General features: G+C 42.4%; 1 protein-coding gene across 4 annotated transcripts in view; it reads right to left on the bottom strand.

Moving 5' to 3' along the window:
- The window catches only part of ALCAM (activated leukocyte cell adhesion molecule), a 151,677-nt gene extending 146,064 nt beyond the window's left edge, over window positions 1-5,613 (bottom strand). For 3 of the 4 annotated variants that reach the window (XM_048492401.1, XM_048492402.1, XM_048492404.1), the window contains exon 1: window positions 5,218-5,613. In XM_048492401.1, coding sequence (XP_048348358.1) covers window positions 5,218-5,314 — 97 coding nt within the window. In that variant the 5' untranslated portion in view covers window positions 5,315-5,613. The remainder of the gene's footprint in view (window positions 1-5,217) is intronic. The other variant, XM_048492403.1, reaches the window with a different exon arrangement.
- Window positions 5,614-13,163: the final 7,550 nt, after the last annotated feature.

Genomic DNA, 13,163 nt, shown 5'->3' with positions numbered 1-13,163 from the left:
AGCTACAAAACTAGTCAGCTTGTCATGTAAACAAATGCCAATCATACCTGACTCACTGAATGGTATCTGTTTTAAGTTTGTTTGTATATTCCCACAGTGCACTAGAAAGTCAAAACATTTAGCAACTTATAACCACAACTGCAACCCAGTTTAAGTGCTTCCATTCCGTTTGCGTAAAATCAGTAAGTGAACCACATAAAGGTGCTTTCTACAACCAGATCTAATCACTACTCAGGATTAAGAAGTGCAATTAACTATACAGTATATTTAAAAAGTGAAAGAAAGCCTCAAATATGAGAACACATGATTACAATCCATCAAACTGTTCAAGAACAGCACAATGTGCATCACCAGAAGTTCTGCTTCCTTCCAATACATGAGCAGAGGATGCAACATGAAACAACTTAATAATTACAAGCACAGTGCACTCTGCCCGTCAGTTCCATCAATTTCCAATGTACACATAGAACTCCTAGATGAGAAGATTGCATTCACATGAATAGGGAGGGCAATTTTAAGATCACATTTTAAAAGCACACAGAAAGCAACTTCCTCCATTAAAGCAAGAGGTTTGAAAGAGAAAACTTAATACACACTGGGGCTTTTGAACTAGTGATAGACTGTGGACTAGGACAATGACTAATTAGCAAAATTCAAATATTCAATGTAATAGGATTCCGGGTTGCTCAAGTGAAAAATAAAATTATACAGACCATAAGATTTAGAAATGTGAAAGCAATGCAGAGATGCTGCATTTTACAAACAGATGTGTAGAAACAGTGTGTTGGAATGTTACGGCCCAATCTAGATGGGGGGGCTGAATTGACATTTGTGAGCAGCTTGATCCCCACGCCCCGCCAGCATAAGAGGCACTTATGCTGATGGAGACAGTAAAAACAGGTGCTGCTCAGCACCACAGTAGCCAAATCTAGAAGTGGCCCCACCCTGGGAGCTATGCTAGTGTCCAAGTGGGTACCAGTGCGGAGAGAAACGTCCAGCCCAGTCGACTTCCAGCCAATTCATGCCCCTCCTCCATAACCATAGACTTACATGGGGCTATTTGGGTGGTAGGAGAGGTTTTTTTATTCCTTTCTTCCTATGACACCCAGAGCCCCTTTGGAGGCAGGATAACACTGTCCTTGCAACACCGGCCACGGCAGGGTTCCCCCCATTTTGATTGCAATGTTAAAACTCATTTGTCCGTATATAACCCTGTTAATCACTTCAGTACTGCAGTAAGAAAAATCAGCATTTTTATCCTCAATCTACAGATCAAAAGACATAGAAGACTGAGGTTTGTAGTGGATTACCTAAATTAAAAAGTGAATTTTGAACAAAGCGCTTCCAGTGACACCCTTAGCCAAGCTAAGGACTTCCAGTGCCATACTTAGCCTTTCTAAGTCAATCATTGATTCCTTTTTTAAGGAGGATGTAACTCACCCTAGGAGAGGACTGTCAATCATTAAATGCACCATATATACAATTCTCATTTAGTTAATAACATTATCACCAACTATGAAAAATAGACTTAACAAAAGTGAAAACACTGCAACAAATGCTGAACAAATGTAATGCTGGACAAATGTAAATGGTTGCTAAAAATATATCAATTGTTTTCTTTTTATACTTGCACAAGCAATTAATTGTAAAAAGAATGTTTCAGCAAGTATGCTAAAGTCATCAGGCAATATATTATTTGTTGCCAGTAAAGTCACTATGTTCCATGTTTCAGCTTGAGTGGAAGGTTTCCAAGGAGGAGGATGCAGAACTCAATTGGCCCAGACTCATTTCTTCTTTGGAGCAAAACATAGTGATTGGGGATGTTAAATGAACCCTGTAATTGCCTACTAATTTATCTTGAAGGCAATGGGACTCACTTCCAGGCATTTTTAAAGAACTGTGATAAAGTATTTCAACTAAAAATTATTTACTACGGGTATGCTGATTGTATAGCAGACAATTTGCAAAGTATCTTTCTAAATTCACTACTTTGAGAAAAGGTATAGCTGGTTGGTATGAAGACTGTCCCAATCCCAATTGTAGCAATTTACAGAAACTGCAGTACTGCAGATACTGAACAGATGGGTTCAACCAACTTTGTTTATAAGAAAGTGTGCGTTCAGCGGGAGGCCCAATTTCTTATACAAATATACTAACCATTAAAAATGGTTGCATTCAATGTAATTATTTATGACAATGAGTTTTACTTAATAACACAAAACGGAAGTTGTTTGTTTTTCCGCATGACATAAATGAAGGCAAAGCTTCCTTTTTTTTTGAAGTAATTTTTCCTGAATAGTTATATTTGAAAAACCTAGTCAGCTTAGCCATCTCAAACAGAGTTACATTTCAATCCATGGAAATCAATAACCTTAGAAGGGTAAAATTCTTTTTAAGACCGCACTGTCAGAGTGCACCCCTATATTGACTTTCTGGGAATGCGACCTTCTTATGTAATGATTTTCTTTCAAGTAAACAAGAAAAGGATTGCATGACTCTTACCGTAAAGTAGGATTAGGTCAGCTGATACTGCTATATCAAGGGAGTGGATGGAAGGGAGGGGAGGAGGTGACATTAAATATTCTGCAGCAGAAATTTTTCAAATTCTGCTATGCACTTTTTATTTTAATTATTTTTAATAATAAACCAAGATAACTGTTTCCTAAATTTAGAATCTCAATTTTTGTAATAAAAGTATACCTTATGAGGTTAAAAATGCATCAATATTATCTTCATCCTGGGCATATTTTTTCCAGGAAATAAGTACCACTGTAATCAATGTGGCTAACCCCCAAGCAACTGTGTATAGTACTGGGGCCTCAGTCTACTCACACAGTCTGTAAATAAGGTGGGAATAATATTTTCACGTTGCACTATAATTACTAGTTCCCCTGTAAAGACACTGCTACAAAACAGTCTTTCTAATTAAGAACAGTTAAATGTCACAACAGAAAATGAATATTTTCTCCCATTTCAAGGATACATTGTATCACATCCAAACTTCCTCAAAATCATCATATTTGAAATTCTCTAAAAATGCATGCCAGAAATTGACTGAAACTTCATTTGTGCTTCTCCCTTGCATCTAGAATGTCGCCTTCAAATAGTTAACAGTGGAGTTCTCGAAATCACAGTCTGGTGATTAAAGGCACTGAATTCTCTGCAGCATTTCAGTCTTCCTCTAAAGGCTGGCATACAAAGCGTCGCTCTTAGAGCAGTACAAGATGTCACCACAGGCTGACGCTCTTTCTACAAGAATAATGAGATATTCTCCACACTGAAGAAAGAACAGAGTTCACAGTTTGCTTCCCTTAGTTTCAGTTCTGTTTAAATACACTAGACAGACAAAAAAAAGTACAAACAGAACTGCCCAGGTCATTTTGAGAAGACTTTAATACCCCTTTCTTTTTGAAGATCCTAAGAAGCTCAGGAAATAATGATATCAATCAAACTGAATTTGGGCTACAATCCACAAAACTCCAGAGAATTCCAGCTGACTTTAATGATACTGCTCCAGAATAGAACTGTTGTCTGGAAACTGTATTCACTCACAGGACTGTACTCACAGCACAAACACAGTATTAGAAGTGTTCCAGTTGCACAATATTTTACTTTAAACAGTCTAGAGTTAAAAAAAAATCAGATGGGCACCTTAATTTAGGGAAGAGCAATTTGAACTTTGCCCTGAAACTGCCATTTAATGTGGGGAAGTTGTGTCAATGTTCAAATGAAAGAGTTCTGTCTTTCAGCTTGCCAACCCTGAACACTACAGTCACCTAATAGAAATAGCTCTTACATGACAGGTTTTCTTAGAGTGTTGCTACCAGTCACACAGATCCATACAGTGTCACTTCTATCACCAATGCCTGAGGGCAGGCTGGTCTTGGACCAAAATAAAAATACCTCTCTTTCCCTTTTCCACATACACGCACAATCAAGTGCGAAAGCCACAGGGGCAGAGCTGGAATTCTTTCCATGGCAGAAGAGCAAAAGGGGCTTCCCTTTCTATGACAGTATTTGTAGTACAGGCACAAAACAGAGACACCGACAAATTCCTCTAAAGGGCTTATTATTAGAGATGTTTAAAGTATTAGTGACTGAAAATACACCATCTGAGCTGACACACCTTCAAGATCTGGTTTTAGCCGGCAGCCTTCTGTCTGGATTATCTCCTTCAGCATTGAACAACATCCCACCCCCCAAATCTGCTTGCTACTTGCTCTTTACAAATGTAGGTGAGGTCACCTCTTTCAGCTCCTTCTCAGGCACAGCCAGAAAGGCAACTTTCAAAGGTACACAGAAGAAACCCACCCAAAGTCAGAGGCTTTTCTATTTGACAAATCTTGCAGAATTGCTCTGGGAATTCAGTGCAGCTGGCAGATTTCTTGTTTGTTTTCACAATCAAACCCAAACAGGAAAAAAATAGAGGGGCAACAATCCAACAAATTGCCCCACAGTAAGTGTTGGGAAATGTAGTCATCTTTTTGATATTTGTACCCTAGAGGGAATAGAACAATTCACCCAAGGCAACGAGAAAGACTCAATGCTGGCTCCTCAAGTACTTATCAGAATTTAAAACAGAACCACACCTGGATTACATCCCAAACCCACGACATTAAAACATTTTGTGGATCACAGAAAGAGTCAGATGCTATTAAACACACTTTGTCAGAATATAAACTGTGGTTGCCAACTAGACGGTGGCACCCGAGCCTTCAAATGAAAGCAGGTAAAATGATAATGACAAACTCCTAAAACACACACACAATTATAGGAAATGTTACAGGAAATAATAGGAAATTGCTTTTTTAAAAAAGGGAGGGTCTTTCCCACAGCCAGAGAGCCATGCAAACCTTCACATTTCGTGAAGCCCTACAGACAAGAACGGCAATATTGGGGGTGCTCTTTGTCAATTACGCACACACCTGCCACAGATCCGGGCTAAAAGCCACGCAGCTTTTGCAAAGCCTCAACCGCAAAACGTAAACCGGATCGAGGGAGGGAAACGACTCGAGGGAGATCCCCCCAGCAGAGTGGGAAAGGAGGGTACTCCAGCGGGCGAGCAGCTGCAGCACGTCCATGAAATAAGTTGCTTCCGCACGAGGCGGAAAGAGGAAGGGGGCCGCCCGCGGCACTCTTGACAGCTCCCTCCGGGCACGCCAACCGCGCTCCCCTCTCTGGCCGGCCGGCCGGCCGCTCACCCACTCACTCACTCACCTGGCCGCGGGCAAAGGGCAAAGAGCAGCAAGCTGAGCAGCAGAGGCGGCTGCAAGGGGCAGCGGCGGCGGCAAGAGGCGGCAGAGGGGGTCTCCATCCCGCCTCTCCGCGAGGCTGAAAGCGAACCGGCGGCGGCTCCAAACGCTTCTCCTTCGCGAGGGGAGGCAGGCAAGCACCCCTCCCAGGGTCGCCTCTTCCTCGACGAGCGGCCACCGCTTGCTTCCCTGGAGGGAAACTACGGCAGCTCCGTAACTTTCCAGGCGACCCCCGCGGCAGGTGGAAGCAGAAGTTGGACGCGCGGGTGGCGGCAGCAGCGCGGAGCGGCGCTCTGAGATGGGCGAGGGAGCGGACGCCTCAGCACCGCACAGAAGCAGGTGGCTCTTTCCCTCTGGCAGCCTAGCGGCGCTCCAGGACAGCGAGCGGCGAGCGGAGGCGGGGCCCGCCCAAGCAGGACACGCCCCCTAGCTCCGCCCTGCTCTCAGAGGCCCGCGAATCCGAGCAGTTTCCGCGGTCTCTGCAATCGCGACCATCAGAGGCGAGAAAGCGCACGCGCTGCAACTGCGGGGCCAGGACGGGACTCGCCAGTTGAGCGCCAGTTTGGAAGGGAAAGGGGGCGCGCGCGCATTGGAGGGTAGGGAAGAGACGGATGGAGGGTAGGGATAGAGAAGAGCATCCGCGGGAAGGCTTCGCCGCAGAAGAGGCTCTTGAACTTTGCATGCCCTTTTGCTCGGATGTAGTAGCAGAGGGTCAGTTTCTGTAGGGCTGCCACCCGCAGCGTTGAGGCGGCGAGCCGCAATGGTGTGAAAAGCAAACGAGCGCTCAGTGGCTCTGGGCGCGCTAAAACTGCGCTTTCGAATGCGGAGGAAGGCCCCGGGGTTGATATGTGCTGAACCGGGGCCCCTGGAAAGGGAGAAGGCTTCCCTGCAGCCGTGGGAGGGAGCCTGAGGGTCTCCAGGCTGGAAACAGTGCTTCGGTTCTTGTGCTGCCGTTTATCGTGGTACTTGGAGGATGTAACGGCTAGATGCTCTTTTTCCAGAGGCGTGACCAGCTTTGGTGGCCCAGTGGGCGTCAGCCGGCCAAAATCTCATGCCGCAACAAACGTGCGAAGCTCTGAAACCTTCCTCCGTGCGCTTACTTGAGCGACGCTGCAGTGCTGAGCACGCTGGCTTATTTATTCAAGACAGAATTTCTCCTGCAGAAGACAGAGCTGTAGGATGTCCCAAGGCTTGCTGTTAAAACCTGGCTATTAGGTGGTAACTTTGTAGTGTAGGAAATGGCCTAAATTTACAGTGAATACTCTCAAGCAAAGTCGCAAAACGGTTCTCAAAAAGGGCCACGCCTCCTACTCGCTATATCTCTCCCTGACCGTGCCTCTTTGAAGGAGGAAGGGTGGGCGGGTTAGTGGCTTGCTTTGCCCAGGGCCAGCTCAGCTGAGATATGCTGAGTTTTGCCTCCATGGGGCTGACCCAGACTCCTAGGGCTGCATCTGTAACCCCCATGCCCAGAATGGGTTGGCCCAGTAAGGGGGTGGAGACTCAGAGCAGCAAAAAGGCTGCAAGAGCTCTTTGCAGAAGACAAGGCTACCAGACTCGGACGTTGATTTCTATAAGCCCGTAACACCTTGTTAAGGGTTTCTTTTGTGGTTGTAATGGGTGAGAGTTCTCCTGGAGACCTTCATCATGTTGCAACCTGTTCATCAAGCCCTTGGAGTCTTCAGGAGCCAGCCAACTTGCAAAGAAGAATTTGGACTTGCCAATATCAGTAGACTGTAAATAGAAGGACTTGAAATGCAACCTGAACAGGACCTTGAATTGTAACGTTAAATGTTGATGTTTTAAAAGTGTAAATTGTAAAGAAAAGTAAACCATTTTGTTGTTTAAAAATTGTTGTTGCAACTCATTCCAAGTACTGCCCAACAGAACCCACAAGCTGAGGTTACACATCCATGCCTGGCCATTGTGCTGGTCGAGGGGACTCTCGCTTCTCAGGGGACCAGCACAAACAGAGCCTGACCTTGCTTGGGGCCAGTCCGGGCAACATATGGATAGCTATGCTTTTCTTGTTTCACTTCATGGCCACAACCTCCCTGGCCATCACCCCAAAGGAAGAAGGGTTGGCTGGTGGCAAGGGGTCCTGGGTGAAGGGAATCTTGCTTCACGCAGAGCCTTCCCAGGCAAGGCCAGTAAATTTTGGCCTTGTGAAGGGCTGACCCATGTCAGCAGAGAAAATTCTCACCTGTGGTTTCAGCCCACAAGAGGCAAAGTCAGCCCTGAGCAAGGCGGCCCCTGTGCGGAAGAGGAGGAGCAGCAGCTTCCGACCTCTAGATCTCGGGAATTTCCCTCAGTGACCTTAATGGCCAGTCAGCCTCTTCATATTCTAAAACTGATCCCTTCTCCAGGACTTCTGCTGCACTGTGATCCCAGACCTTGCCAAAGGTTGCAGTGTGGCGGTGGAAGTTGCAGCAGACTCACGGCAACCCAGCTGGGTTTTGGAGGCAAAAGACTTTCAGAGTGGTTTGCCAATGCCTTCCTCTGCATAGGCACCCTGGCGTTACTTGGTAGTTTCTAAATCAGTATCAGATAGATGGAGAGGTGAACTGGATCCTGTTGAGTATGGAAGGAAACTGCTTTTAAATTCTTATCTGAACCTCACCAACTTCTTTCTCTCTGATATAATCCCATTGATTTTAAAGGAGCTAAACGGTTAAGTGGTTGAATGACATTTTCATCATCATATCGGCTTGTTGATGATCACGGAGAGCTTTTTTTCTCCTATCCAAAGGCACAGAGCAGCAACAGCATCAATTTAGCTGATACTTCCCAATGCACACCTTTTAAAACATCTTTACACACAGCAAAGTACATGAATGTTCACTTGTAGCAGACAGTAATCTTTTTCATTCAAAACTACTTTCCATGTAGTAACAGATAAAGTAAAAAAAATGACTTCAGATCAGGCAAGATGCTTCACAGAATCAAATGGCAAATTTATGTCTTGATAATGCTAATTAATAGCAAAACTGGATTCTTTTTCAAAAACAGCTCATATTTGTGTCTTTGAAATAACAGAGTAGGTTGATTAATAAAATGAAAATATAGATTTTTTTCAATATATACTAAGAATATTTCTACAGTGAAAAGACTGAGAAAGAACTATGTTTAATGAACCTATAAGCTTTACTGCACCTGAGGCAGAGAGTAAAATTATGCATGAGGAGCAATTTCATCAATAACCTTTCATTTCAGTCAGGGTAGCAAAGAGAGTTTGCATGGGGTGGGGGAGAGAGTCTGAAGTCATTGCTGATTATTTCATGACAAGCAAGACTGATAGAAAAAGATATATCAAAACACAAACCAAATTTCCTTGAATAAATCTGTCCTGTGTTCATTTTTATTGGGGCTTTTCCAGGAGTGAAAACCAAATTGCAGTGATCATGGGTCACTTTCAGAAAAGACATAAATTGAGGGAAAAGCCTTTCTTATTCTTCCTGCTCATTTATTAAAAATGGTAGTATCCTGGGAAAAAAATCCTTTTAGGTCCACGTTGGGTTTTATTTTAATCTGATAAGAATAGTAGTTCTAGAAAACAGTGGACAACCATTTCTCCTGTACAGTTTTCTTGAACTAAATCGCCCCCCCCCCAAATCTGCAGTTTGTGAGAAAACTGACACTAAGAACATGACACTAAGAACATGACACTAAGAACCCAACCTTGTTTTTTGAAAGCCCTTGCAACTGTCAAGAAGCCAAGCAGTGTGCCCACCATTTCCCCACTTTTGGAATGGGCTCTGTCTATTCCAGTGGCAACAAAGTGGTCTTTATAGGTAAGGAATACCTAAAAGCATTGAGGCTCCAAGAAGGATATTGTGTGTTCCTGGAGACACCAATGGTTCAGAGATCTTCTATGGCAGGGGTCTGCAACCTGTGGCTCTCCAGATGTTCGTGGACTATAAGTTCCATCAGCCCCTGCCAGCATGGCAATTGGCCATGCTGGTAGGGGCTGATGGGAATTGTAGTCCACGAACATCTGGAGAGCCACAGGTTGCAGACCCCTGCTCTATGGGTTCCTTGTAAATGTGGGCCAGTTCTAGACATGTCCAGAGGCCATGGTCTACCACACATCATTTCAGCACCTTATAGCTGAGAGTTGGTTCCTAAATACTTTAAATTTTAAAGAGCTGAGGGGAAGTTGTATGTTTCCTGTTGAGTAGGCCTAGCCTCTATAATTTAAACGCTCTTGTAAATTTCATAAGAAACTAGCTGTTCAGGTGTGAGGGTCCCAATCTGGATCAGGCCACAGCACATAACAAGAATGGGCTTCAGTTTCACCCCCTGTTGCATTTTCCTGGCCTGAACATAGCCAGAAGAAAGCTATCTATATCCTATGTGGGATCTCCATGTATACTGATAAGGTATGGAAAGATTTGTCTGACAGCACAAACACATTTCACTGGACTTTTTTCCTAGTTGGAACAATGGCATAGAGAGAGAACATAAACATCATCTCTGCATGTGCTGCCACACCAGTCTAAATCCCAACATTCCTAATAACCTGTATGATTGATGGTCCTTGTAGTAGACCTGACTTGATTGTACTACTAGGTCCCCAGCAACTTGACAAAGAGGGCATTTATATCTGGAAAAATACCACAGAATAGAAGGTTTGGGAGGTTTGGAAATCTCCTTTTCCATGTCACTATGCTAATCAAATCAGGGCCTATTGCTAAATGTAAAGTATAGTCTATCCCATAGCCCACTATGTATAGGCCACTGTTTTCTAGTAGCTGCTTTCTGTATAAAATTCACTAATGTGCTCTCTTGCTAGTGATCTATTTCATGTGTTTCAGTAATCTGGAGAAACAGGAATGGGAAATCTGTATTTGGTTCTTCATTATCTTACAAGGAGTGGAGAGTAGATAAGGTGTTTTTGAAACTAGGTTTTCTTCACTTCTATCACCAGCATAAATTTTCCTCTTGTTCTTCTGGTTTGTTGAGAGGGTGCCTTTTCCTGCTGGTAGCTGTTTGTTTTACAGCTTGTGAAAATTGTTTCATTTATTCATTTTCCAGTGTTTATGTATGAGTGTATTATGTGATGATTATGACTGGTAGGGGAGAAAATGTTTATGTCTATTGGTCAGCTGAGAAATGTTAGGGAAAGTGAGTGAGGCTGATATAGCTAAGGCTTTGAAGGAGGGAAAGAATGTGTGTGGGCAGTGGTGAGTAAGTTGTGTTCTTTTGATGAGATATAAGGGTGTGAAAATTTGTAAGAATGAACAGGATGGCTTTTCCCATGGTAAATTTTATGCTCACATTCCTAGAAACATTGTACTTGGACGTAAGACTAATTTGAAGTTGGAATTTTTTTTTTGCAGCGGGGGAGAGTTGAACTCTTAATCTTTGCTTTCCATATGTGCAGCAGCATTGGGTGATTATTCATTTAGTGATGATGTGTTTAAAATATGAAATCAGCATCTTCAGCCTGGGAATTTGGGGGATCCTTTATTGGGGTGAGTTTGCTTTGAATTACCTGAATTATTTACACTATTTTTCTCAACTGTACTGAAGCGCACAGTGAGCCGCATTTTATTGGAAAAAATATTCACTTATTCATTATTGTCTACTTGAATATCACATAAGGGTTGCCAGAGAATTGCAGGAAGACTTGGATGTGATTTCAGCAGCCTAAATATATTAAACCAATCATATTCATTTTGCATATGTACTTCAAAAATCAAATGCATGGATGAATATCAGTTGCTGTGGGTTGCAGAAATTCTTGGAATATTTTGCCTTCCACCTGTATGTTGACCTTTGTCCCACATGTTGTTCTTGAGCGGATGTCAGCCAAGGAGCATATTTTTTTGTTGAAGGGTTTTGTTGAATAGGTTCAGCTGGCTTGAAGTAAGTAAGTAGACTGTACCTTAAGAAATCCCCTTTGGATCATAAGGATTTTTGACCAGTCATCACACTTTCCTTTTGTGGTGCTCTGGAAGTTGTGTAGAAAGCTGGTGAGAACACAGTTTAACTGAGATGTGGTGTGTAACATACTGCATAGGTAAGATGTTCTACCTGGCTGTCTCACATTTAAAGGAAGCCTTACATCAACATTGCTTGAATTTGTGTGTATGTGAATGGATGGGGGAAATGGGGTTCTGTCACTGCAGGAATACTCTGGGTGTAAGCGGTACCCTCTCTAGCATTTATATAGCACTTTGAAGTGTATCATATAGATTCACATTACTTGTATGAACAACTTCAGCTCTCTCTTTTTTGCCCTTGATACTATTGAAATGCTTTGTACATTGGCAGTGTCCTTTACTTACTTACTTACTTTTTTGAATTTATATATTGCCCTTCCCCGAAGGGCTCAGGTTGTGTGTAAAGTGCCAAAGAGTCACAGCCAACTTAAAACAACCCCTGGTTGGGTTTTCAAGGCAAGCAATTAAGCAGACATGGTTTGCCTTCATCTATAGAATCTTCCTTGGAAGTCTCCCTTCCAAGTACTGGCTCAGCTTAGCTTCTGATATCTGATAAGATTGTCTTAATACTATGAAATTCCATATTCTGGCATCCCCCTTAAACTAGTGTATTAACAATGTGTTAAGTAATAAGGACCTCAAGTTGTAGATCTGCAAAGATATGCATGCACACATATTGTGATAAAGGATTGCAATTTGCTGAAGTGGCACAAGATTTTTTTTCTCCATGAAAAATGGAAGTGTATAAACACAATTTGGTAATGAGAAATCATTCTTCAATAATTGCATAATGCTCTCAGATTACAAGGGCTTGCTGTCATCTGACATAATCCAATAATGATGAATTATGCATCATAATAAAAGAAGTCAGTTGAAATTTTTACTTTATAGCAGATTAATAAGTAGGTCGGCTGACATTTTAAAATCAAATATCTGCTGAGAGCAATAGGAAGTATAGATCAGCACACAGTACCACAATGTCATCTAAAAGCCCATTATCTCTGACAGTTTCTATGTCAATCTCCCCACCTCCGGAATCCTAGGAAACAGCTACAAATGTAATGAATTGGAATGGACCCAATGGATCTTCTTCCCTGTTCTCAAATCAGGATATTTTATAGCTAAAGTGTTCCCAATAGACACTTGCCAGCCTTTCTTTGAAAATCTTCAGAAAAGGAGACTCAGTAAACATCCCTCTGCACTGCTAAGGGAACTTACAACACTATGAAATGTGACTTGGTCTGCAAAATAAGAATAACATTACAAATAATTTATATAAAAACAAGGGTGACCAGTTTTTAATGTATTAATTACATATTGCTTTCTTATTTTTATCTTGATTCTGCTTTGTTACCTTGACTATTCAGTTGCATGTATTTAATTATTCTAATATCATAAGAAGTGATGTGAGTATTCTGCTGAATTTCTTAGTCTGGCATATACAGAAATCTGCATTAATTACAACACTGCACAACACCAATCACAGCACTGGTAATTCATGTCATTTAAATATGTCCAAGTACATACAGATGGGGTCCTACAAGAGAATTTAGTAGAAGTCAGGTGCATATGAAATATGTATGTATACAAATAGGAGTCCTGTGGAATCTGGCTTGGGTTTCAGAATCCATAATTTCCCATGGTTGGGAGGGCTACACAGAATACATATTTGGGGTCAAACATTCTTCACTTATTTGCTTCTAGAATTATTTTAGTTTGAAATAATGGGTAACCATGTTTTCTGTTCAGCAAATCACATTTGAATCATTTGAATTCTGTATAATAGAAGTTGCATTTTGTCCTGTGCATGTCTGTGTATTGCCATCCAGCTGCAGCTGACTTATGGTGATGCCATAGGGTTCTCATAGCAAGATATGAAAAAAAGATGGTTTGCCATTGCCTGACTCTGCATAGCAGCCCTTGACTGCCCTGGAGGTCTCTCATCCTAATACTAACTATTGCTAACCCT

This window comes from Sphaerodactylus townsendi, linkage group LG04, assembly GCF_021028975.2.
Source record: "Sphaerodactylus townsendi isolate TG3544 linkage group LG04, MPM_Stown_v2.3, whole genome shotgun sequence".
In the NCBI taxonomy this organism is placed as follows: Eukaryota; Metazoa; Chordata; class Lepidosauria; order Squamata; family Sphaerodactylidae; genus Sphaerodactylus; species Sphaerodactylus townsendi.
Note: the sequence above shows the minus strand (reverse complement) of the source record. Positions and strands in the feature narration are given on the sequence as shown.